The 20,443-nt window shown below is 55.4% G+C and overlaps 1 protein-coding gene and 1 long non-coding RNA gene across 6 annotated transcripts; one reads left to right on the top strand and one right to left on the bottom strand.

Moving 5' to 3' along the window:
- Positions 1 to 734: 734 nt before the first annotated feature.
- Positions 735 to 19,840, bottom strand: LOC106826072 (uncharacterized). 2 transcript variants are annotated; one of them, XR_011494347.1, is made up of 6 exons: positions 19,214 to 19,840; positions 18,621 to 19,040; positions 16,491 to 16,762; positions 1,588 to 1,637; positions 1,015 to 1,514; positions 735 to 886 (listed from the first exon to the last, which is right to left on the bottom strand). It is a non-coding gene; the product is annotated as an uncharacterized lncRNA (long non-coding RNA). The 2 variants fall into 2 exon arrangements; XR_011494348.1 differs by lacking the exons at positions 735 to 886; positions 1,015 to 1,514; positions 1,588 to 1,637 and adding an exon at positions 8,456 to 9,072.
- Positions 1,079 to 12,378, top strand: DNAAF8 (dynein axonemal assembly factor 8). 4 transcript variants are annotated; one of them, XM_014833204.3, is made up of 8 exons: positions 1,079 to 1,213; positions 2,888 to 3,019; positions 5,529 to 6,050; positions 7,873 to 7,990; positions 9,420 to 9,561; positions 10,062 to 10,205; positions 10,602 to 10,706; positions 11,526 to 12,377. In XM_014833204.3, exons 1-8 carry the CDS (start codon positions 1,085 to 1,087, stop codon positions 11,806 to 11,808), a joined length of 1,575 nt encoding a protein of 524 aa, XP_014688690.3. In that variant the 5' UTR covers positions 1,079 to 1,084; the 3' UTR covers positions 11,809 to 12,377. The 4 variants fall into 4 exon arrangements, with proteins under 4 accessions (XP_014688690.3, XP_014688693.3, XP_044602461.2 ...); XM_014833207.3 differs by having other exon boundaries at positions 10,620 to 10,706; positions 11,526 to 12,370; XM_044746526.2 differs by lacking the exon at positions 10,602 to 10,706 and having other exon boundaries at positions 11,526 to 12,378.
- Positions 19,841 to 20,443: the final 603 nt, after the last annotated feature.

The raw sequence follows: 20,443 nt of genomic DNA, 5'->3' as shown, positions 1-20,443 counted from the left end.
TAATACCTGTCACTCCCCTATTGCCTTGTCCGCCTGTAGAACTTAGTCTCCGATAGCCCCCTTCACCTTGGTGGATCCTGTTGCCCTGTGATCTGCCCTGCAGCCAGAGAACAGCCCATGATGCATGTATCGGATGCATTCCCCCTACCCTGCTGTTCCCTATTCAGGGTGCACCAAGCTCCTGTCCCCGCTCCTGTAAGCACAGAAGAAGCAGGCACTGCCGTTTCTGCTGTGGGGGCGCCGACCAGAGTGACAGCCAGCAGGGCTGGGGCAGGAGTTCTCTTCCCGTTTGATAGGCACAGCTGCCTCTCAGGCTGCAAGGATTTCCCAGACGCTGGCTCTGAAGTTTACCATCATCCCACATTCCTAAAGCCCCTGGGACCCTTGAGGGACCGGGCCATCTACTTCTAGACTCTGGGATGCAAAAAGGGGGCTAGGTCAGTGCCTGGGTGTAGGGGTTAATGTGAGTGGTGACTCCAAAAAAAATTCCCCTGGGGACACCAAAATGTCTCTAGTCTATTGCTTTGTCAGGAGGAAGTAGAGGGTAGTAGGGCTTGGAATCCCCTCTAACTTTGATACAAATTCTGTCTTTGCCATTTGCTAACTACAAAACTTCTCTGAGCCCAGAAAACGTAGGTAATAATGGTATCTATGTTATATGGGATGTATATGTATAGTTTACATATATCTATCATATGCATGTATCGTTCTGTATATCATATACATACATCATTATGTATCAATACATATATCTGTATTATGTATTATCATCTAAATTATTATATACATCATATGCATATATGTGCAGGCTCCACACTGCACTACACACACACACACACACACAGACGATGCATACACAGTGTGGCTGGCACTCAGTAACAGGAACCTGCAGAACAAGAAGGAATATGGGGTGGAAGGTCTGTGAGTCGGTTTGCATCCATCCCCCACGGGGTGGCAGATGCTTTGAAAAGGCATCCCCGGAGCTCCTGACCCTTGGCCCCTGGACCCTCTCACCTCACCGTGTGTCCTCCGCAGGGCTCCTTGGATGATGGCACACTGAGAAGCATCCCGAGCCCGGGCCTCCATGGCATCCCAAGACAAAGATGTGGGGCCCTCGCTGCCCTCTCCCTGGGCCTCCCAGATGGGGCCCTGGGATGCCATGCTCGAGGCTGTCAGGGACCAGCTCCCGTCGCTGGACTCGGATTCCTCCTTGGTGAGTGAACGCCTTCTTCTCACGTCTTCCTGGGCCCCAACTGCCCTTGCTCCCCATGGCAACCATGGTGCTGACCCAAGGCCAGCTTCACAGCTTGTCAGCCTCTGCTTCCACATGATCTCTGTTTGTGTTCTCTGAATACATTCACTGGTGCTTAGCATCCTCCTGGGCCGTATCAGCCGTCCCAAACCACAACTGGAGAATTCCTCCAGGGGCTTATCACAATGCACTGAAATGGCAGCCGCTCTCAGTCGTGGTCCTGGCCACATCCTGGCCCAACTGGGAGTGGAGAACAGCACCGCTGCAGGTAGAAAGAGCAGGGGCTTTAGCATCAGGCAGACCTGGGTCCCCTCCTCACTTGGGTGCTAACTTACCATGTAACCTGGGGGTGGTTGCCACACCTGGGTCGGCCTCGGTTTCCTCACTACAAAATATAGATAGTTATCACTGGTACAAATTTCGGATTCTGTCTGTAAAGTGCCTGGCCTAGAGCGCATGCTCAGTTAACATCAGCGTTAACAAAATCACCTATTTCCTGGTCCGTGTCTTGTCCTGGCAAACCCCCCAGGTTGCTCCATGGAGGACGATAATGATAAACAGAGAGCTGCATCATAGGAGAGGCTCCACTTTCCCCATGGATCAAACCCCAGCTTTGATTGCAAGTTGTTGTGAGGATTAAATAATCTACATAACAGCACAGTGCTTGGCACGTGGTAAATGTACAATGCATAGTAGTTTTGTTATTGGTCACATGCATTCATTCAACAAACACTCACGGAGCCTACTCAGCCTCTTCAAGAACCAGGAGCCCTTCGTAACATTAGACACTGTGGCAGACCCTGCCTCACCATGATGGTAATTGTGTTTCTAGTTTCTACCAACTAAGGGACTACGGGGTGACAAAAGTGACTCTGAATTCAGGCTTAAGTGAGCGGTACCAGCTTCTCCACATAGTGGAAATTAGGTGTGTGCACATGTGTAAGATACAACAGCAAGTGTACTGACAGTGCAAGGTGGGAATTGCACTAGCAGGAGCTCTCAGCAGCCAGTACCAAACACATGGACTGGAGCCAGGCGTTTAGAGAAAGGGCAAGGTTTTAGAAGTAACGTGCCAGATTTGGGTCCTACCTAGACCACCTGCAAAGATGAAAGCGACAGAGCTTCCTGGACCTCAGGGGTCTTCCAGTGCAGGTGAGGCTGATAGGGAGTAGATAACGCAACCCCAGCGCCCTCAGACTGTCCCTGTAAAGTGGGCTGGCAACTATAAATGCCCCCCACCCCGCCTTAGAGGCAACAAACCAAGGCTCCTGTCACTAAGTGGCGGCTCAAGGTCATGGTGGAGGGAGGGCTGGACTCTGCTTATTCTGCTGCCACGTGGCTGCCCTGTGCATTGAGCCCCGGCATTAACTGAGTACCTGCTGTGGGTGGCAGGGACGTGCAGAACCGGGGGCCCCGGATCTCACCTCCACCCCGTGGTGCTGCTGAGCCCGTTTCTAGAGCATCGGCAGGAACCAGGGGCAGGAACCAGCGGCAGGGCAAGGCCCTTTGCTGGAGAACTGATCTCCCAGACCCCGAGTCAGCTCCTGAGCAGCAGGGCTGGACGCGGCGAGAGTAGGCGAACCCTGAGGCCCTCCTGGGGCCATGTCATCCAGAAGCCCTCTTGTTTCTCCACAGTCGGACTGCGGGGAAGAAGAGCTGTTCATCTTCCAGCGAAATCAAACGGCCCTGATTCCAGACTTCTCAGAGGAGCTGGCAGAAGCCCCTGCCGGGGCCTCGGTCATAACAGCCGACGGGTCTCCTCCTGAGGTCTGTGGGACGCAGGCTCTGGGGATCCACAAAGCCGGGGCCCTGCGGGCAGCAGGGGGTGCGCGTGTGGGTGTCCATGCCTCTCACCGGACTCTAGCAGCAATATGGGTCACAGAGGTTAAAGCCCCTGGACTGGCATCTGCACACAGGCCTTTCTCCAGAGGCAACTCAAGGTGTTCGCACATCGCTCTCCCAGGGCCCAGCACACTCAGGGCCAGGGAGGGGAACTTATTTTCTCCGATTTTGCCCCTGCTCTTCCTCTTGACCCCCAGCCACACATGCACACGTGCACACACACACACACGTATTCACACACACCTCTGCTGGCCTCTTCCCTACCATGGCCCCCTGAACTGTCTGACTATTGTCACGATTTGCCATCAGTGCCTCTCCCTTAACCCAGGTGGCTTCAGCACTACCTGGCTTCTCACAAAAGCCTGCACTCCCTAAACACTCATTGATTTAACAAGGGCAACAGTGGGATTCAGAGGTAAGAAGGTGGGGAGATGAGATGAACACAGGAAACAATTAGAAAATGCCAGAGCACACTCTGTAATTAAGTACAGTCATGCACCGCGGAACGACGATATTTCAGTCAATGATGGACTGAACAAAAGCCTGGGGTCCCAGAAGACCATAGGCTCAGTACCATAGAGCCTCGGTGTGTAGTAGGTTTAAGTATGCTCTGTGACGTTCGCACAACAACGAAATCGCCCAACAATGCATTTCCTAGAACATATCCCTGTTTTAAGTGACACATGACTGTATTGTGGTTGTAGTCATCGCCAAATGTAGAGTGAATTTTCCGTCTTCTTGTCTCCCCATTGCCCAGGGTCCCAGGCAAGACCAAGAACTCTATCAAAAATTAATGGCTTAATGATAAAATTAATTACTGCCTTTATAAACAGAACCCATCAGTGCGCTTCCATTGCTGGGCGGGTCCCCAACCGTCAGGCCTGTTCAGCTCTTCTCAATGTGCAAAGGCTCCAGGAGCCAGGCCTGGCTCCCTCCGTGCACTTCCCCCGGCTCAGCTGCACCCAGCAATACACTAGCCCTCACTCACTAACCAGGGCATGGGGCGTGCTGTCAAAGACAAACACGGCCAGACATTGCTTAAAGCGGTGGAGGCAGATTTTGTCGGTAACTACTGACCACAGGGACAGAGCTGAGCTCCATGATTTGTGCAGAGGTGACGGTGTTTTAAAGGGAGAATGAGGGCGGGGTAGAGCCGGGCTCGGTAGTCAGAGGAGTGAAACATCACAAGGAGCCCGTCAGCGTAGATGCGACTAGGCCAGGTGTGTCTGCTGGTGGCAGTTATGGAAGTCGGGAGGCTGTCCTCCAGGGAAGAGGGACACAGAGGGCCTGTCCCTCCCGACGAGTGCATTTCAGAGGAATGGCTCTCAGCCGGGTCACAGGTGCTCCTGAGTTGTAACAGACTCATGTTCACAATTATGCCTCCTTCTCAGTAAATGCTCTGAGAAAGGGAGGTCAGGGCCTATCATAGGTGTTGGCTGGAACAAACAGTGGATTCTCCTGGCAGCAGTGGTGAGCTTCCTGTCCCCGGCCGGCATTTAATGGGGGGCTGGGGCCATCCCAGCCTCATGCTCCCAGAAGCCATGCTGGAGCTCGGTCAGGTCTCAAGGTGCACGTTCAGATGAGTGGTTCACCGAGTTCTGCTGTCCTCAGTGTGAGCACTGACACAGGGCCATCTTACAGAGCCAGGGTGTGTCCCCTACCCATCACCAGGACACAAATCACCCACTCCCTCAGCCACGCCTAGAAGTACATCTGAAGGAACCCCAAATAGGAGAAATTCCCAGGGCTGCCAAGACCCTGTTTAGTTCCAGTGGAATCATGTCCACAGGGCTTTATTTTGTCTTTTCTTCATGTCTGCCATTACCTTGGCAACTCTTCTGGAGGATTTTTTTTTTTTTAATCTGGAATAGGAAAGTCTGTCACTGGGGTTGAGGCCATGGGCTTGCTCTGGAGTCAGAGGGCCTGGGTTTCATCTCGTCCACCTGCTAATAGCTGTGTGGCCTATTCACAGTGGCCAAAAGGTGGAAACAACCCACGTGTCCATCAACAAACAAACGTGGTCTAGCCATACAACAGAATATTGCTGAAATCCATAAAAGCGAATGAAGTACTGACACATGCTACAACGTAGATGAACCCTGAAAACGCTAAGCTAAGAGAAAAGGCACAAGAGGACAAATATTGTATGGTTCCCCTCTATGAAACATCTAGCATAAGCAAGTTCATAGAGGCAGAAAGTAGATTAGTGGTTCCCGGGGTGGCTCAGAGTCTCTGGGCTGATGGAAGAGCTTTGCAAATAGATAGTGGTGATGGCTGCACAACATTGTGAATGTACTTAATGCCACTCAAGTGAACACTTAAAAATGGTTAAAATGGCAAGTTTTATGTTATAGACATATTTTACTACAATTTAAAAGAATTCCCTGACGTATGTTTTCGAGGCTGTTCACCAGGACGCCTGTTTTCTCGATAGCCAGTTGTGGTGCCTGTGGGATTCGCCATCGAACCCTGGACTGAATGGGATGCGAGGACAAAGGATTCGGCCTCTCTAGGAGGAAGGGACCCTGGCGGGCCTTTGGAGAGCCATGGCCAGAGCAGCTCTCTTCTTAGGATGTTCCAGGAGACCCCCAAGTGGCAGGAAGGCGAACCTGGGCGCATGTCCTTCAACACCAAAGGGTCCCAGAGTCCTCACTGGGGGCCGCAGGGAGAAGCCACCTTCTCCCCACAGGAAGGAGACCTGAAGGCAGAGCCCCCAGGCACTGCCTCCCGCGCCCTCAAGGGCTCAGACCCCGCAGACCACAGAGCCCTCCGAAGGGAGAGAAGGAAGATGATCGAGAGAGACATTCTCCACAAAGTCACCTGGGATGCCCAGAGCCCAGCCTGCAGTGACCAAGGTCAAGTGAAGGAGACGCCCTGTGGAGCTGCAGCATCAGGTCCAAGACCAGAGGTGCCACCAGAGCGGCCCCGGGAAGGACCGCCACTGCTCTCCCTCCAGGTAGGGACCCCCTGCCCTGTGCTTCCTTGGGGCGGGCCCTGCACGGTGGCTCCCAGCTGGCCCTCCACAGGCCAACTTGAGGCCGGCCCACTACACCCGTCTTTGTCTATTTGAGCTGCTATAATGAAATCCCGTAGAGTGGGGGCTGAGACAACAGAAAGTCATTTCTCACAGTTCTGGAGCCGGCAGTCCAAGAGCACGGTGCCAGCACGTTCAGTGTCTGGGGAGGGCCTGCCATCCTCTCACTGTGTCCTCACTTGGTGGAAGGACTTAGGGGGCTCTTTGAAGCCCCCTTTTTTATAATGGCACTAGTTCCATTCATGGGGGCTCTCCCCTCATAACCTGATCACCTCCCAAGAGCCCCACCTCCTAATACCATCACATTGGGGTTAGGATTTCAGCCCGTGAATTTTAGAGGGACACAGCCGTTCAGTCTATAGCGACAACCTTAGGCCTGTGCTCCCAGGTCCACCGGCAGTGGGTGCGTCGTCCTGGCAGACAGAGCATCCTCAGGTAGAGTTAACCAGGATGAGGAAGAGCAAGGAGGCTCAGCCTTCTTAACGAAAAAGAATGCTAATCCCAATCCTGTTTATGAAGACATACAACCACATATACGATAGAGAACAGACTCTGTCAAAGCATAATTCTCAAACGTCAAAGCCCTCATTCTCACACGGATAATGAGCACCTGTTAACCTTGTACTTGGTTCATTCAAGGTGGAACCCGCAGGATGACCAAGCCAGTTTAAAGAGATTGTGAGAAACTAGGATTTTGTAAGACACCAGGCAAAAAGAAATGAATGCTGAGATAAAATTGGTCAACGTCCTACAGGGCAACAGAACTGTTACCTTTGGGATTATCCTCTCTACTAGATGGAAAAGAAAACCATCGCAAACGTCTTAGTTTTACAAAGTTGTAATACAGGTGGGCCCTGGTCAACTGTGCAGACCGAGTCACCTTCCCCTAGAGAGGCGGGCTTGTTAGAAAATGCTCCAGCATAGCATTGAAAAGTCATGCAATTCTCTTTTTCCCCTGATTTACAAATGTCAGATAACTTTCTTTTCTGTTTGGTGAGGAAGATTGGCCCTGAGCTACTTTTTATGTGGGATGCCGCCACTGCGTGGCTTGATAGGTGGTGTATAGGTCAGGGCCAGTGATCCAAACCTGGTTCGCCAAAGCAGAGCACACGAACTTAACCACTATGCCACCAGCCGGCCCCTGGATCACTTTCTTAACAACTTAGAGAAAACTGGCCTCGGGTGTACACAGAGGTCATTTTCTCCAATTCCATTCTGACGAGTCCCATTCTTTCCTTTCTGCTCGCCCCTAAACGCCTTTATTTTCACTCACCTCTCGGGCTGCCAGGAGCGACAAGTTCACACATAAGAAACGTCAATTCCTGATTAATGTCCTCCCCCCTCCCCCACAGCACTGTCTTCCAAGTCCTCCAGTGCACCTGCCTGGAACAATCTATTTCTTAAAAGAGCAAAACGCCTTAACCTCCCAACATTTTAAACCTGTTTGAACCTAAAAAGATTTAGGATGACACTGGGTTTCCTCCAGGTCAATGTCTTTACACAAGAAACAAAAGCATTGCCCAAAACATGCGTGGGAAGGAAGTGGCGAGAACAGCAGTTCATTCTGCAGCCCACACAGGGTGGGTGAGTGAGCCTGTGCGCAAACGTGGGTATGCACCTCGGCCCGATTTCTACCCCACGACATCCCACCACAGCCTCCGTTGGTCACGGTGGCTGTGAAATCAGGTACTTGTGCCTCTGGGACCCCATGGCAGCCACGTAATCAGTGTTGTAATTATTTCAGCAATGTGAAGAGTGGGACTTGGATCACATCCTTCAGAGTCTGGCAGGACGAGAAGACGACCGGGGAGACGGCGCCCCTGGAGCCGCCTGGTGGGCAGCTGACCGCCTCCAGGGCCGAGGTCTGACCTTGAACGCCAGGGCCCAAGTGCATCCCCACAAGCAGCTTCTTCCAGGGCCTCTCAATAAAATAGGGCTTGGGCTGGGCACCATCAGCCCCGCAGCCCACCATGTCCTCTCCACAGCTTGGCCCTCACGGTCCTGAACACTCAGGTGCCAGTCCTTGAAAGACTTCATTCATTCATTTACTCATTCACTTCTTCATCCACTCACTCCATTCGTTCATTCATTCATTATATATGTGACTGCCTGCTATGTGCCAAGCATGGCCTGGGTCCTGGGGATACAAGAGGCGGCCCTTCAGACACAGTCCCTGCCCTCAACCCACACCCTTTCCTCCTCCCCACCTTCCTACCTCTCTTTCTTTCTGGAAGCAAAGTCAGCCTGCCTTTTATGTCCCTTCAGCCAGTTCCTAAGCACAGTCCTGCTTCCACTCACCTCCCCATTCACAAAAGAAAGTCAGGGATGTGATCACTGTCATTGTATTTGTGGCCTTGCTCTGGGCAGTTTTGTAAAGAAAATGACAGCTCCCATCCCTTTGCGGCCACTCTGGCCCACGAAGGTGAGTGGGGGCAGGTCTGAGGCAAAGATGCGAGGAGCAGCTGGGTTCCGGCCTCCAGTTCCAGAGCAAAGGCTCCTCTGTGGCCCACAGCCCCTGGTGCTGTTTGAAGCAAGGTTTTGTTTGTAATTTAACCCCTTATAGCAGGATGCGGAGAAACCCACCCTCCTGTGAGGTGGGGTGGGGGTGGGGGCTAGAACTGCTGTCCCCTTTTTGGAAGGTAGTATGGCAGAATCTGTTCTCTGTTTTAAAGGCACATAAGCCTTTGATCAGGCTGGTCCACTTCTGAAGTCTCCTGAACACACTCGCCCTGGTGGGGAAAGATGTGTGCTCAGGGATGTTGGATGCAGCGTTGCTCTAATTGTGAAAAGCTGGAAAGAACCCATCTTCAGTTTTCAGCAGTCGTCCAGCTAAACCGGTCATCACAGAGCGCTCTGCAGCTCAGTGAGGGCAATCTACACATGCATTCGCGTGGAAAGACGTAACACATTCAGTGAAAACAATCCATAGAGGATGATCCCATTGCTGTTAAAAAAAAAAAGAACACATAGAATGTGGATGATGGTTCCTGCTGACAAGTGGGACTCGGGGGTGAGGGAGCTGCATACATGGTTAGGAAGAAGTCACTGCTGCTTCACGAGGCTCGGACACGACTCCCTGCTCCTGAAGGCACAGCTCCGCCGGCCCTGCTGAGCTGGAGGGGGTTCCTTAGAGAGGGCCCTGAGTAGAGGAGGGGTCGGGGGGGCCTCCAGCTGGCCCCATCACTTCTCCACAAGCCAGAGGTATGTCCCCACGAGGGGTCCCGAGGCTTAGCCCACTGTAAGCCAAACAGGGGCCAGGTCCCCACTAAGCAGCCTCCCCTCTCCCATCAGACCATGCTGTGCCGAGCGCCCAGGAGAGGCTCATGGAACAGCTTGCCCTGCTGTGCACCACGCAGTCCAGAGCCTCTTCCTCTGCCAGGAAGGTGCCCGCTGACACACCCCAGGACACCGGGCAGCAGGAGGCTGGAAGCAGGTGGGACTTCCGTTCTCTCTAGAACTGGCCCACGGCCATGCAGTATTCATTAGGCCTACCGTTGGGGGCGGGGCACTTGATGTGTATGTCTCATTTCATCTCAAGAACCTGATCAGGTGGGTGCATTTTAGAGGGGAAACTGAGCCTCAGAGAGGTTGACTTGCCCAGGCCGTATGTGGCAGAGCTGGGAGTCAAGCCTCAAAGCACCTGCTCTTACCCCCAACCTATGGGAGCCCTCCCTTCACCATCCACAAGGCCTCCCTGGGAGCAGGATGGCCACCAGGGATGGAGCCAGCCCTGGGCATCCAACCCCAGCCAGGCCAATCAGAGCCTTTCCCTGAGGAGGGTTGTTCTGAAGAGTCAAAGAGCAAATGCGTTTATCGGGCCCACCTCAGTGCCCCACGTACAGTGGGGGCTCAGTCGGTGGCAGCCATGACCCGGCACAGGTCACACCATCATCACCAAGACGGACTCAGCACTCCCTGCTCTTCTCATCTCAGATGTGCTTCCACGGAGCTGGGCTCCCAGGCTGAGCTGGGCCCGACACTGGCGGCAGGCACGCGGCTAAGGAGCACAGCGGAGCCTCCCACCATCTTCATGGACCTTCGGCCCAAGGAGCCATCAGACCAGGGGTCATCGGAAAGGTACACGGAGCAGTGACAGCCCTACAGTAGACCTGCTGCTTCGTAGGTACCACACTGGCCTTGGGAGGAACAGGGACTTCCACAGGCACTGCTCACTTGAGAAGTGCTTTCAGCAGAACGAGCCTGGCCAACAATCCCCCTGCTCCCATCGGCACGCTCCCTGCGCAGGAAGGGAGGAAGCGGGGGCAGAGGGCCATCTTTCTAGGCCAGGGCACATTGCCTTGGGGTACCTACATCCCTCCGCCACTTGGCAGGAAGCCCAATGGCCCTTTGGTTTTGGCTGGCCTGCCTGTCCTCCTGCCTTGGGTCACCAAGGAGGCCTGGGCACTCCAAGTCCCTAGTGGGAGCCAGGGTGGACTGGGCGACATCCAGCGAGCCCCCATTTCCTGCCCCCAGCCCATTTCCTGCCCCCAGCTCCATCTCCAGCTCCTCTGACAGCGAGGAGGAGGGGGAAGAGGAGACAGCAGTTCGGAGAGAGCAGCAGGGCCCCTCGGGGCTGAGGTAACCACAAGGGGGCTCCCGCTACCTGGGGATCCCCGACCTCTGCCTCTGCAGCAGGCTCTCGCGGCACTGTAACAGTTGTGCCTTGAGCTCTGTGTCTCGCACCCAAAGGGCGAGCACACGAGGGTGTGGGACCGTCCAGGAGGTGGGGAGGGTAGTGTGTGGGAGCCCACCTGGGGCCCAGCAGCCTCTCAGCCTGGCCTGCTGTCCTCCTGACCATCACCAAGGACACCTTAGCTTCCTCTCAAGGGATCAGTACATTTTCTTCCTGAAAAATAGCTCCCCCAATTGATTTTGCCACCTGCTAGTGATGGCCCTGGAAATGAAGAGAGAGTGTAGGGATGGGCCACAGTGATAGTTGTTAGCCAGGGTGAATTAAGAAGTGAAAGGTCAAGTTCAGAGAAGGCTCGGGTCTCCACCATGGGGAGGCCCACACTGCGGTCCTGGCGAATTAGAAGGATATGCTGTGGCGGCATCTAAAATTTGGGGGATTGCAAAGCCTGCAGATCCTGCTCTTTGGGAATGTCAGAGTCTAATGCAACTTTCCCCCTAATGTGGGACGTGAATAGCCATCACAGGAAGAAGAGGGAAGGCAAATTTGGGTTGAAGTGTCCCACAGGCTCCCTCGCAGAGCCTTTAACATGCTGACATGCCGCGTGACTCGCCCAGGGCAGGGAGGCTGCAGGCCTAATTGTCTTGCCAACCGGGAACATGCTCCAGAAGCACTCTGGCTTTTCTGTCTGTGTCCTGGCTCAGTGGTGAAGTGTTGGGAGGTGTGGCCTCCACTTGGTGTGACTGAGGTTGCTTCTCATGTCACAGGGACTGTACCGGGAAAAGTCAGCTTCTCCAGCAGCTCAGGGCATTTCGGAAGGGGACTGCTCAGCCCGAGTTGCCTGCCAGCAAGGGTCCCTGCAGCCAGAAGGCCCAGGCCCCTGAAGACTCCGCTGGATCCGGAACTGGGAGGAAGCAACACGGAACACTCCAGGCTGAGAGGCAGAGGGCCCAGGCCAGACCCCCTGGAGGAAGTCCCAGGGCCCTGGGGGACCCTTTTGGGCCAGGGACAGCCCAGGAGACCCTGGTGCCTCCTCTGGGCCAAGTGTAGATGCCTCTGGTAACAGATCGGAGGAGGTCAGCAGGATGATTTGACATTCCCTCAACAGACCTGGGCCCCCAGGGCTCCCTTCGCCCCGCCACCCCCGTTTCTATTAGCATGTGCTTTTGTAGCACAGGGACCCTGACTGGGGATCCAGCCCCCTGTTAGAATTCCATCAGAACACGTTCATGCATTCGGAACAAAGATACCAGTACAAACTTGTACACACAGCATGAGACAACTTGCGGGACCCGATCCTCTGAAAGGGCCTGGAAGGAAACACCATGAGACAATGGTTTGTCCCCATAGTCGGACTATGAGGCTTCTTCACCCTTTTCCATTTCTGCATTTTTTTCTCTTTAACGTGCGTCTATTATTTCCATAATACAAGGTCTTTTTTTAAAGCTATAAAACTTAAGTAAAACATATTTAGAGAATTTCAGGGTTAAAAGGGTGTCGAAAGGGAATTTAGCCTGATTTTCAGGGTCCCTGGATGCTTGCTACTTTGTGTTCCTAAATTAACACCACCCCCCCCAGCCGCAACGGACTTTTCGATAAAGACGTAAAGATTGAAATTTGATTTCTCTTTTTTCTTTAACCAAGACACAAAGGCACATATATGTTCTAAGGTCCTTCCAAACTAAAGGTGGAGTTGACCTTTAAATACAGATAGAATACTGAATGTTATAGAACACCTGAAACTGTCCCCGTGGAACAGAGCAGTGCCCTCCCTTGTGCATGACCAGCAAGAGCTGGGGGGCCACAGGAAGCGCTCCTGTCTCCCTCGCCCTGTTCCTTTGCAAGTATTATCCCCCGAGCCGCCGTCTTCACAGAGGCCTTTCCTAACTGTTGTTCTCAGCCCTGTGCTCCCAACAGGCTGAAGCTCTCATCTGTGGCACCTCAGTGCGTTTCCAAGGTCCACGTCTCAGAGTCGCTGCCCCTCCCCGCTGCCTGCCCCACGGGAAGAGCAGAGAAATTATCTCGGGTCCTCCCACGCTAGAGGCTCAGGCAGTCCAGCGGGGTCCTTGGCATTTGGGTACAAGTTCCAGTGTTCACCTGGGGTCACAGCTGGCTGCCATGAGCTGAGGGTGGGCAAGGGTCCCTTCCCATCCAGCCCTGTACCAGGCAAGCCAGGCCCTGCCGGACCTCAGCCGGCCAAGATCTGGGCCACAGACCGTGATCTGGCCACGGGGGCCCCACCAGCTGCCCCCACTCCCAACGAGGGGAGTTTTCCTTTGAAGCCAGATGCGAGGTGGGCTTCCACCAAGGCCACAGGAGGCCCAGGGAGACCTTCCTGAAGGGAATGTGGCCAGGCTGTTGTCACCTGGGCTCCCCAGGCCCTCTCCCACCTGCAGAGGCCCTCACCCTCAGCTCCGGGGCACACACAGTGTAGACAGGGTGGCCTAAATGTAGCACACCTCTGCTGGTGCCACAAGCCCTGCCATCAAAAGCAAAGGCCATTTTCTTTTCTTTAACTCCATTTCCCTCATCTCTACCTCTTTTAATGCCACCAATAAGTTCATTTAGGAAGTTTCACAAACAGTGATAGAAAATAAACTTTATACCAAGTGGCCAAACGTGGGCCTGAGCTTACACTTACTGGGCCTCCATTTCCATGTACATGTGTACAACTGAGATGCTGATGGAGCCACTCTCCGGCCTGCTGTGAGGACTGTTAAAGAGGAACTGAGTCTGGCAGTCCCTCAAAAGGTTACAGAGTCACCACACGACCCAGCAACTCCACCCCTGCGTGCAGATCCAGGTGACGCCTGGGGGCTTTCTGACCCCACTGCTCGGCCTGGGCTCCCTGCCCTCGCTTCTTGCGGGCACTAGCTTCACCTCCGCATCCGCGTGCCACGCCCTGTCCCAGCCTGCTTTGGTGTGACTCTCTCCTTCCCCACTGAGGGGTTCTGCTGGAGACGTAAACCTTTCTTACTCGTCTCTCTCCTCTGCCTGTCTTTATGCAGTGGTCAGCAAACTTAGGCCCTCCTATCTTTACAAAGGAAGTTTTCATGGGACACAGCCACGCCCACATATTTTCCACTGTCTGTGGCTGCTTTTGCGCCATGACGGCAGACCTGACTAGTCACAACAGGGCCCATATAGCCATAAAAATGGAAATATTTACTATCTGGTCTTTTAGTCTGCTGACCCTTGCTCTAAGCCCTTGATTGACTTCACAAACACAACCAGCAAGGTGTGAACCTGTACGAGTGCAGAGAATCTGACCGGGGCCTCCCACTTCTTTCTTGCTGCCCTCCCCACCCCGAGCCAGCACTGCCAGAACCCTCCCAGCTGCAGGGCAGCAGGAGCTGGGTCCCTCGGGCCTTCCCCTCACCCCGCTGGGCTATTAGACAGGGCCTGGGAGGGGGGAGGCCTGCTCAGGGGGAAAGAGAAACAAGGATGCGGGTGTGGACCAAGTGAAAGAAGAGGGGGGAAGTGTTTTGCTTCTGGGCAGACTACTGTTTCCTCCAAGGGAAGGGAAATGAGGAAACAGGCCCTGAGGCTTTCCCTGGCTGTGGGAGGGAAACCCTGATGCCCCGAGGGGTCCAGAGTTTCCTCACAATGGAGATTAAATGGCCAAGAGCCACAATGCACAGTGGGAGACACACGGAACAGAGAGCAGAGAGCCATGGTCCAGCAGCATGCGCACAGGAAATCAGTCTCCTCCTCATACGGGCAGTAGGAAGGTGTCACCTTCATTCATGCCACGGGTACTTAGTTTGGAAAGAATGAGGATGGAAAGCAAAGTCTGTGATGGTTAATTTTCTGTGCCAACTTGGCCAGGCTGTGATGCCGCTGTTTGGTCAAACACCAGTCTAGATGTTGCTGTGGAGGTTACTTTGCAAACATAATTAACATCTACAATCAGTTGACCATAAGGAGAGGAGGTCACCCTCCATACTGTGGGTGGGCCACTTCTAATCAGTTGAAGGCCTTAAGAGCAAATCCTGAAGTTCCCAGAGAAGGAATTCTGTTTCAAGACATAAAAATCCTGCCTGAATTCCAGCCTGCAGGTCTGCCCTACAGATTTTGGACTTGCTGGCCTGCACAATCGTGTGAGCCAATTCCTTAAAATCTCTTGCACTCACGCACACACATCCTATTGTTTCTCTCTCTGGAGAACCCCAACAGGTACAAAGCAGCATCTCAATTCCTTTAGAAAACATTTCAGGGCCCGAGTGGATATGAGGAACGGCAGGACAAGCTGAGCGGGAAAAGCAGAAGTGACAGTGTTGGGCAGGGAGCCGGGCGGCGGTGAGGAGAGGCTGTGGGTGGCCGGGGCTGTGCCGGGAGCAGCCGTGCCCATGCGGGCTGAGGGTGGCACAGAGGGTGAAGTGAAACCACCAAGCGTGCGGTGAAGAAGCGAAAGACGAAGGCAGCCAGGACAGCTCTGGGCATGTGCCTGGGATACGGGTGAGGGGCCACTGACGGGACACCAGCGGCCCTGGCTCTGCAGGCTGCACACAGCTGGCTGCCAAGTGGACTCCTCCCCAGGGCCCCCCCGCCCACTGAACCCACCCCTGGGAGCAGGGCCCCTGAGGGCCTGTTCTTAACATACTCCCCTGGGATTTGTCAGGCCAACGTCTGAGAACTGCTGGACTGGCTCCTGCAGGCAGTGGGGAGCCAGGAAAGGTGCTGAGCGGGACGGTGGGATGGCTGGGGCCTCAGGTCCCGGAGGCCAACACGTGCCTGTCGGGGAGATGCCGGGCCAGCCACAGCCAGCCCAAGGGCAGGAGCCACCCTGAGACTGGCCTGCATCAGGCACGTCACGGTCTCTGAGGGACAGTGACCAGCAATTCCTCCCACCCCTGCATGTTACCCTCACTCTCTGGCAGCCCCTCCCAGCTGCGGTCCCGCTGAGCCAGGTCCAGGCACCCCCGTTCTTGCTGGGACAGGTACACAGCCACGTCCTCCAGGGTCACTGGCACCTGGCAGAACGCAGGCCACTCATTCCCACACCACTGCTCCTTCAGGCTGGGCCGAGTCAAGATGGCGGGTCCCACTCACCTCCCCACTTCTCCCCCTGCCCCCACCTCCCCTCCTCCTGGGCTCGGCTCACACACGGCTGGATGCTGCTCTTCGGAAGACCCCATCACCACCACGCTGTCCCACTGCTCAGGGCTGGAGACAGATTGACTGTGCGGAGCAGCTGGACCCACGGTGCCCTCAGCCACTGGGGCTCACGCTCCACGGGGACACAAGTTAACATGCCCAGCTCAAGGCAGCCCTGGGACCCCAATGGGGTGACTGGGGGGTTTCAGGATGCCTCCAGGCCTGTGGTTCCCTAATCTAGCACCACACTGACCTGGGGAACGAGATTAAAACCCAAGCAAATAATGTCGGGAAGAGGCAAATCCAAGACAGAGAGCAGACAGGTGGCGCCCAGGGGCTGCGGGTGGGGAACGGGGAGGCACCGCTGATGGGTCCAGGGTCTTCTGAGGAGGGGAGGAAAGTGCTCTAAAGTCGACTGTGGTGATGACAGCACTGCTCTGTAAACATACGAAGCACTGTAAACTTTAAAGGAGTGAATTGTACGGCACATGAACCACATCTCAATAGAGCTGTTCAAACAAACCAGCAAACGAAACTCTGGCTCCAGGCCAGGGCTGGGGGAGGAATCTATTTTCTCCCAGAGTCCCAAGAGATTCTAATGCCCAGCAGGGTTGGAAGCTATTGCTCTGACTCACCGTTGGACCCGGAATCCTCCAGGATACACCTAATTCTCTGGTGGCATCCGAGAGAAGGCAAGGCTTCCCAGGAGGCGAAGGTTGGGGTAAAGGAGTCTTTTCAGGGGGAAGCACCTCTGACAACCCCAGATCTAGGAGAGAAGTGTCACTGTAACAAGAGCGTGGTACGCATGGGGATGCTGCAGACCTGGTACATCTGCTCACTGGGGGCCAGGCTGAAAGGAAGGACGTGGCCAATGCTGCCATCTCCTCTCGCCGGGAAGGCACTGGGCCTGGGAAAGAGCACAGAGCCGTGGTGAAGCCCACACAGCCCACCCTTGCACATGGCAGGTCCAGCTGCTCCCCACCCACACTCAGCTCCCCTCCTGGAACCCGTCCATCCCACGTTCCCACAGGCCCCGACCTCCTGCCACGCTCCTTTCCCTTCGCTCCCTCCCCTGCAAGGCTTCTCTTTCCTCGAGGGGGCAGCTACTCGCCTCTCTTTGACCAGAGCTGGGGGCCTCTCTTTGGTCTGTGGCTCAGCTGGGCTGAGGGCTGCTCACTGGAGCGCCAAGCCCCTTCATCCAAGGACAGCTCCTCTGGCTGAGCCTCCGCCTGGCATGTCAAGGACTGTTCCCCTGTCTCATGGGGCAGTGCGTCATCAGGGGGCACCTCCGGGCCCTGCATGTAGACGGAGATCTGCCCACCAGCTCCCAGAAGGTCAGGAGGAAACCTACAGTCTCCCCAGCCCCTCTGTCTCAGGCACCTCGTGGCCACCCTCCTGTTCCCGGGCTCTGCCTGGCTGTGCCTCCCACTGGGCTGCCTCATTGTGTCTGACTGTCCCCGCAGCCCGCCACCAGCTCCCGGGGAGAAGGGACGTGAGCAGGGAAGAGGTCAGGCTCCCAACCTGGACAAAAGGAGGCCGGCTCTCCTCCTGAGGGAGCCTCCACGGCCTCTCCCTGTCACACTGCATTGGGGTCACTGTCACACTCACTCTTCCTTCTTTGCTGCTCCCGACAGACCCTGGGCTGGAAGGGCCCCGAATCAGGTCTCATTTCAGAAGCTCACGTTACTGCCTTTGCTACATTTCTTGAAATCATACACAGGCCCTCTGGGATCATCTATTTCCTAATTCCGGAGAAGGCGAGTCGGATGAACTTGGGTCTCAGAGTTTACTGAGCTTTGCAACAGAACTCGGGACAACAGATGGCCCAGGGAATGCGAAAGCAGCACCGAGGACCCCGGTCTCAGGCCCAACCTTCAACAATAGCAGGATCTGCTTACTGCACTCAACAGTGTGGTCAAGTTTGGGGGATATGTCTGTCCTGTTGGATGCAGAAGAATAGCAGCGTGTGGCCAGTGGCACCGCCACAGGGAGAAAGGTGACCTGTCAGCATTTGCCGAATATCTAACCTGGAGGAACTGATCCAATCTAAACACAACGGGTTTGTAAGAGACTTCCACTCCCCAAATTTGGTCAGGAGTTGGAGCAGGCTCTAGAGTGGCGGTGTTTCTAGAACTTTCTGTGATGATGGAAGTGTCCTATATCTGCGTTGTCCAGTACAGCAGCCACTAGTCATGTGTGACTTAGGAATTACATTTTAAATTTTAAAAGCCACACATGGCTGGCAGCTACTATACTGGATGGCGTGGCTCTAGAAAGATTGGAAACATCTGGGGGCTCTAACCAGGGCAACCACCAGCCCCTGGTCTTTCCTCCCTGTTTTGGGATCTCTTCAACTCCCAAGGCCCTGCCATGGAAGGTCTCCAGGCTTCCTTCCATCAAAACCTGTGTCTGGCCTACGCTGGGATGGTGTTAACAAACCAATCCACGCAGCTTAGAAAGGGCTGCTTAGCGGGGCTATATGTGGTTAATCAGCGGGTGGACACCCACTGGCCAAGGTTGACAAACACTGAGAAGCAGTTGCCTTCTTCAGTTCACAGTGTCCAGGCAGCCCCAGGTCCTCCTGACGACCAAGGCTGGCCGTGGCTCCAGAACCCGAGGAATTTCCAAATGCAGCCCTTAGCCGAAGGGCCCTGAGGACTTGGGGCCCGGTTTCCTCACCTCTGGGCCAAGATGCCCCCCACATCACCCACTGCCTCTGTTTCCTGGGCTCCTGCTGCAGCCCTTCCATGAGGACTGCTGCCTACCTACTGCTCTCTGGCGGCCGCTCCCGCACCCGGGCCTGGATATCCCGCGGCAGCACCGTCAGCCACTGCTCCAGCACCAGCAGCTCCAGGATCTGCTCCTTGGTGCCCAGCTCAGGCCAAGGCCAGGGGCAGCTCCCGGAGGTGGCTCAGGGCCTCCAGAGATCTGGCCACCTCCTGGTAGCAGAAGAGCCGAAAAAGCTGGTGGAAGGTCTCCAGTCCAGAGAGGGCTCCTCTTCCCAGCAGAAGTCCTCTTCCACCTTCAGGATCAAGATCTTGTCCTGCCCCAAGGGAAGGAGGGGCTGGAGATCAGGGGTGTCGCCATTGTTCCCAATGGGCCTTGTTCCTTCTTGGCCTCAGGGGGTCAAATCTGTCTCTCCCTATACCTCTGGCCAGACACTGGGAAAGATGGTTTTCAGGGTTCTGTGGAGAGATGAGAAAATCATTTGGGGCGCAGCCCTGGGGCTGGATAAGCATCAGATCCACAAGCCCCTGCCCTGGTCCCAGGGCCAACTCATCAGCAAAAGGAAACTGTTAAAGTCGATCAACCCATCCTAGCTCCTAACCCCATGCCAATTCCCGGGCGATTACTTAACCTCTCTGGGCCTCAGTTCCTCCACTGAAAGCAGAGGTAGTGATATCACCTGCACACAGGCGGCTGGGAGACTAAAGGGGATGTTCGGACAGGGTTGAGTGAAGCGCCTGGAACGCGGTCAGAGCCGTAGAAACGCTGAATTGTCGTTATTAGTTAGACCTCTTGGGAGGGGAGCCCTTTGGAAATATGGTGAGAACCAGGGCCCACTCTGCCCAGGAGAACGCAGATTCGGTCCCAAACCGATCCCCGCTCCGCTCGGCGGCCCCGCGGGGCACCCTCGGGTGGATAGTCAGCCGGACCCCTCCAACGCCAGGGTTCTGGGAGGGCTGGGACTCCCGGGCCGGGCTGCTTTCCCGTCTCGCCCCGTCAGGTGCAGAGTGAGCGGAGGCCGGGGCCGAGCACGACCCGGGCTCTGTCGCGGCCCCGGGATGGAAGCTGGAGCCGGGCCCCCGCGCCCACGTCCACATCAGGGCAGCGCTGCAGCCGTGGGGGGCTCTGGGCGCGTCCGGGCCGGCGGGCCGGGCCGGGAGCCGGACCGCGGGGGCAGGCGGCTCAGCGGGCTGGCTGGTCCCGGAAGCCGGTCCGCAGACAGCTGACCCTAAGCTGCTGGACGCAAGCCGCTGACCGAGCCCGCTGTCGGGCTTGCGAACGCGGCCGCCCCCGCCCTTGCGCCATTGGCCGAGCCGGCTGTCAAGAAAGAGAACGAGTCCGCAGAGGCGGGTCTATGAGAGGCATTGTGGGTAACGTAGTCCTCGCACCGCGGGTTGCGCAGACTGTCAGGCGTAGGAACGAAGCCACTGGGCCGGCCCGCGAGATGCATCTTGGGCAACGTGGTCCTCAAACCCCTGGCTGAATCGCTGTTAGAGCGTGGGAACCTGGCCGCGAAGGTGGGCCCGCGGGAGGCATTGTGGGTAACGTAGTCTTCGCACCTTCCGTGAGCATGCGCGAGCGCCTGTAGGTTCCGCAGCTTCTGGTCCGTTCTCCCCAGTTCTCTTCCATCTGCCCTCCCCTGGCCTGAGAAAGTGCAAGGTGGAGGGGACCTTGGAAATTTACTTTTTTACTTACATAGTGCTTTGAATGTGCCAGGCTCTGGTCTAGGCGCTTTGCAGTTATTAACTCAGTTCACTTTGAAACAACACTGGGAGGTAGGCACTATTATCCCTATTTTATCGATAAGGAAACCAGGCACAGAGAGGTTTAGTGATCTACCCAAGGTCACACACACCTTGTA

The sequence above is a fragment of the Equus asinus genome, chromosome 14, assembly GCF_041296235.1.
Source record: "Equus asinus isolate D_3611 breed Donkey chromosome 14, EquAss-T2T_v2, whole genome shotgun sequence".
Taxonomy (NCBI): domain Eukaryota; kingdom Metazoa; phylum Chordata; class Mammalia; order Perissodactyla; family Equidae; genus Equus; species Equus asinus.
Note: the sequence above shows the minus strand (reverse complement) of the source record. Positions and strands in the feature narration are given on the sequence as shown.

What these genes read in the sequence shown, in the direction of transcription:
- DNAAF8 (XM_014833204.3), top strand. Translation starts at nt 1,085, where the DNA reads ATGGCATCCCAAGACAAAGATGTGGGGCCCTCGCTGCCCTCTCCCTGG. An exon ending in CAGCAGGAGGCTGGAAGCAG is followed by an intron (nt 9,562 to 10,061) that starts GTGGGACTTCCG and finishes TTCTCATCTCAG; the next exon opens with ATGTGCTTCCACGGAGCTGG. An exon ending in GACCAGGGGTCATCGGAAAG is followed by an intron (nt 10,206 to 10,601) that starts GTACACGGAGCA and finishes TCCTGCCCCCAG; the next exon opens with CCCATTTCCTGCCCCCAGCT.